We start from the raw sequence: 4863 nt of genomic DNA, 5'->3' as shown, positions 1-4863 counted from the left end.
AAACACATACACATATGTGTATATATATGTTTAATTTTATGAGCAAGGGATACACATATATATTGATTTTATATTGATTTGATGAGCAAGGAGTAAACCATATATTGTTTGTTTTTATGAGTAAGGAAGTTCTACTATGCTAGGAGTTAAGGTTTATTTCACAATTTCCAATGAATGTGTATTTCCTATTAGTGCCAAGCATAATTTCCTAATTTACCTACACGTCTAACTACAAACAGGGCTAGAAAGATTCTTCTTTAAGAATCATCATGACCAATTTCAAGCAGCATGGCAGACTAAATGTTCACAGAAAACCTTTCAAGCATAGTATATGTAAAATACTGACTACATGAAAGGGGGCAAAATCAGTTTTAAATGCTTGGTTGTGTGGGTGGGAAAGTAAAGGGTTTGTTCAGGGGGCAGAAACAACAAGATAGCAGAGAAAATGAGGAATAAGGGGAAACCCAGAGATACCATAGTCCTGGGGGGTGGTTTAAGGGGCCCAGTAACAGAGAGCTAGGACCAGAATAGGGTGGGAGAGATTGGAGACCCACCTCCGCCAGCACATAAAGGAACTTCTCCTGTCACACAGAGACAACACCACTGTGGGTGGACTAGGTGAAAGTTGGCCCACAGAGGGAGCCTTTGGAGGTTATATGTCTTTCTCTGTATTGTCCTCTGGCAAAAGGGAGGCAGGTTGAGAAAAAAGTCCCCCCTGAGAACCCATAACCACAACTTGCACTCACTGAGTTTAGGGGCCAGAATTCATAGCACCTGTGTCGTTCTAAACCCCTCAAGTCAAAAGGTTAGTTTAAAAAGTCACAAGAAGGGCCGGCCGAGTGGCACGTTGGTTAAGAGCTGGCTTGGGACGCCAGAGGACCCCAGTTCGGATCCCACATATGAGGGCCAGTGACACTGCCCTCTACAGCTAAGATGCTGAACAACAGCTCAACCTGCGGCGGAGGCTGCAGCCCCTGCTGCAGTGGGTTGCTGCATTGCCGTGGGCTACTGTGTGTAGCCAGCAGCCAGCGTGAGCAGCCAGCAGCCGCAGTGAGCGGCCAACCAGAAGCCAGCGACTGATCTGCCTCACCCGGGAAGAGTGCAATGATGGTGCCAACTTGGGCCAGTGAAGCAACGTTCTCCACAACTAGACCGAAGAACAAAAAGGATAGCAACTTGTCTGTTTCCCTTCCCCCAATTCCCCAGGGCTGTTCCCCTCCCCCAATTCCCCAATTAAAAAAAATCTTTAAAAAAGTCACAAGAAGACAAATACTATCATTCTATTTGTATGAGTACCTAGATTTGTCAAATTCATAAAGAGGGATAGTAGAATGGTGGTTGCCATAGGCCAGGCGTAGGGGAAACGGGGGAATTTTGTTTAATGGGTATAGTTTCAGTTTTGCAAAATGAAAAGAGTTCGGAGATTGGCTGCACAACAATGTGAATGTACTTACTACTGAACTGTACATTTAAAAATGGTTAAGATGGTAAATTTTATGTTAGGTTAATTAATTTTTTCAAATTTAGTTTAGAGTAATACCAGGTTGGTTGTGCCCCTAACTCCCTACAAGAAACAAACAAAACAACCAGGAAACAAACAAACAAACTGAAGCCAGACTCATGATCATTTCCAAAGAATCTAACATCACAATAAAAGAAAATTTTAAGACAAGGAAATAACCTCATATGAATGAGATCCAGAAGAATCAACAAACTATAAATCACATTAAAAAGAATAGAAATTAGATTTATTAATTACAAGGTAAACTTGTATGCTTAATATTTGTTAATAATTGAATTGAAAACATGTTGAAGGAAAAAAATTAACAAAATTAGCCAAGCAGAGTTGAAAAGTAACAAATAGGACTTACAGAAATAAAGAAGAAATAATAGTTCTTAGTATTATAAACCAAATTGATAGGCTAAGCAACAGATTGATTCTGCTGGAGAGAGAAGTAGTAAATGGGAAGACAGAATTGAAGAAATTACAATCAAAGATGCAAATGAATGGAAATATGAAGGAGATATTAAGAGACATGGAGGATAGGTAATTAGTTCCTAAATATATCAAATTACAGTTTATGATGCAAATATAAAGAAAACATATGAAACAATATTTGAAGAGACAATACTGAAGTTTTCCAGAAACAATGAAAGATACATCCTTATATCCAGGAATCCCAACTTAAAAGTAACTGTAATATATTATTAGTCACATTGGAACTGTGTTAATTCCTTAATTGATTCGATCTAAAGCCTAATGTGTAGCCTTTACAACATTGTTAGGCTTGTTCACAAAATTAACTGCAGCCAAGCTCTGTTTATATAGTCAACTATTTTGCTAACCCCTACACATCTAAGCATCCATAATCAGGTGGTGATTTGCACTCATTTATACATAGCCTGCTTACCTGTCAAGGTGTGACATAACTGTTTTGGAGATGTCTGCACCTGCTTCTTGCAACACTCGGATAATCTGAAAGGGTGCACTTGGATTCCTTCCAGGATGAATGATAACAGGACAGCCAAGCTGAGCCTGAGCATGAGCTGTTGCCTGAAGAACCCTTCTTTCACTCTCAGTCAGAGGCCAGGAGCAACCAATTTCTCCAATAACACCACACTTGATACTGGTTCCATCAGCTCCATGGAGAATTTCGCTCATGAGGACATCAGTCAGCTAAGGAAGGATGGGAATGAAAATATGTGATAGGCTATAGAATTTATCAACATAGGATCACCACAGTATGTGAATGAATTTATTCATTTAGTCCTTCATTGTTTAAAAAACGTATTCATAGTTTATTCAACTCATAATTGGTCAAGGAGAAAGGCATTTTGCTGGCCAAATTTCAAATTCAACAAGTTATCCTAAATCAAAGATTCTGTAATATCTCACTGTGATTATTCAACAAGAAAGTCATGGCTTTAGGGAGCTATAGAAAAACAAAACAAAACCATGACTTAATGAAAATATATTCAGATGAGAAAAAAAATCTGTACTTTAACCTGAAGAGAACCTAGAACATAAAGACTGTCTTTGAATCTGTGTCAACTATATCAAGTAATTCTTTAATTCTCTCTTATTAATGCAGTCCTTTATCTACAGCATAGAAAGTTCACAGCACACAATGCTGACATTACATTTTTGGTCACATGTGTAGTTACCGCTAAGAGTGATTGGAAGAATGTGCAAGAGCTGACATTGTGATCGTCTTCAGATAATATAAACATATAAAAGAGGAAAGGCCTGATTAGGAAAAAATGCAGATAAAATTTTGAAATAAAAGTATTTTAATGATTAAGTGATTCTTTGCAAAGACTGCAGCTTGACACGCTATGCCTCTGAACCAGGCAATGGAAGATACATATGAGTCTGTATAAACACATATGTATAGAAAGAGAGCACATACACGTGCAAAAAAGGCTTACTGTTTATTTGTTCTTTTTGTCCCTGAAAGATTGCTTCTTCCTGCCCATTCTTGCTTAAGATCTTATTATGACACAAATAGGAGAATGGATTTTCTTCCACCCCTCCTGTTTTGTAAAAGGCAAAGGAAACATATTCACAAATGTGCCAAGTCTCTGCCTGCCAAGTTTCACCCTACAGTGAATTTTTATTGCTGGTTATTATAAAATCCAGAAAGAAAATTGAGGTTGCATAACTGAAGCTTATCATGGAAAACTGAGGATACAAACAGCCTGGGGTACCATCACTGAGCATGGATATGACATACTCGTATACGAATCTAAGTATGAACACGTTGAGTTTTTCAGTGACCAGTGCGTTCTGATCGCTTTTTCTTTAGGAAAGGAAAGGTTCCTAATTTGAGTCTCAATTAGCAGATGTCTTTGCTGCCTAGGACATTTCTATAGCATGACCAACTACCTCGGAGCTAGTGACATTTTCAAGTGTAGATGACACGTGAGGATAACCCAACATCTTAAGTTCTGGCTATTCAGAATGTATACACAAATGTTGTTAAAGAACTTAGGGCTTTTTACCTGCTCCACTGACATGGCTCTGGTCTTTGAAGAGTGAGTGGCATCCACATAGAACCCAGCTCCAGAGATGATATGGACGCCTGTCTCTTGAGCAAGCCACTTCAAAGTTTGCACATCCCGGCTAAGCCCAGTGGTCGTGTTCTCCACCAAAGCCCCTCCACCTTTGGCTTTAAAATACAACAATTCTTCCTTGATGGCTTCCGTCTCCTGATTCAACTGAAGATTCTCTTTATGGGAATAAGGGTTCTTCTGAATCCAAAACAAATTTTTCATCATAATAGGCTCCTTAGAGATAGCTTCGTGACATGGAGGCGGTGGGTAGTAACAGCAGTCAAAGGTCATTGTCAAATGTTCATGGCTCAAGGTGCGACCCAGTTTGTTTGGCTCCACCAGGCCCAAAACAGTTTGGACTTTTCCACTTAAGGAAGACATTTCTGATGGTACCAGGAGATTCTTTAAAAAGAGTGTTTTATGGAAGATAAAAAAAAAGAGAGAAAACGATAATCAGAAAATTTAACACACACATAAATTCTTTACATAGGGGATAGGAGGCTGTGAATGTATACCCTTGTAAGAAAGAATCAATGAAACTAGAGATACGATCTCACTTATCATCCTGCCACACTCAGAGCCTGTCCCTTGTAAATTGTGTAAGTTCACTGCAGCTCTAAGTGACATGCGTGGTGTTAAATGTCCCCCAACCACTTCCACGGGGACTCCTCTGCCTGATTAAATCCCAACCTCATCTACTGGAAATATGTCTTGATATTCAGTTCACATTTTTCTTTTGCTTAATTTGATCTCATTAGTCATAGCTATGCTTCCTTGGATAATTCAGCAGTAATCACCATTAAAAAAAAA

The 4863-nt window shown here is 38.9% G+C and overlaps 1 protein-coding gene across 1 annotated transcript in view; it reads right to left on the bottom strand.

The window, feature by feature from the left end:
- PTER (phosphotriesterase related) overlaps positions 1-4863 on the bottom strand; it is a 70049-nt gene that overhangs the window by 31349 nt on the left and 33837 nt on the right. The window contains exons 2-3 of the mRNA XM_019631381.1: positions 4003-4455; positions 2412-2677 (exon numbers count right to left, since the gene is read on the bottom strand). Of these exons, the coding sequence (XP_019486926.1) occupies positions 2412-2677; positions 4003-4434 (698 nt within the window). The 5' untranslated portion in view covers positions 4435-4455. The remainder of the gene's footprint in view (positions 1-2411; positions 2678-4002; positions 4456-4863) is intronic.

Source organism: Hipposideros armiger, unplaced genomic scaffold, assembly GCF_001890085.2.
Source record: "Hipposideros armiger isolate ML-2016 unplaced genomic scaffold, ASM189008v1 scaffold_996, whole genome shotgun sequence".
Taxonomy (NCBI): domain Eukaryota; kingdom Metazoa; phylum Chordata; class Mammalia; order Chiroptera; family Hipposideridae; genus Hipposideros; species Hipposideros armiger.
The sequence above is the reverse complement of the archived record's forward strand: the minus strand, read 5'-3'. Positions and strand labels throughout refer to the sequence as shown.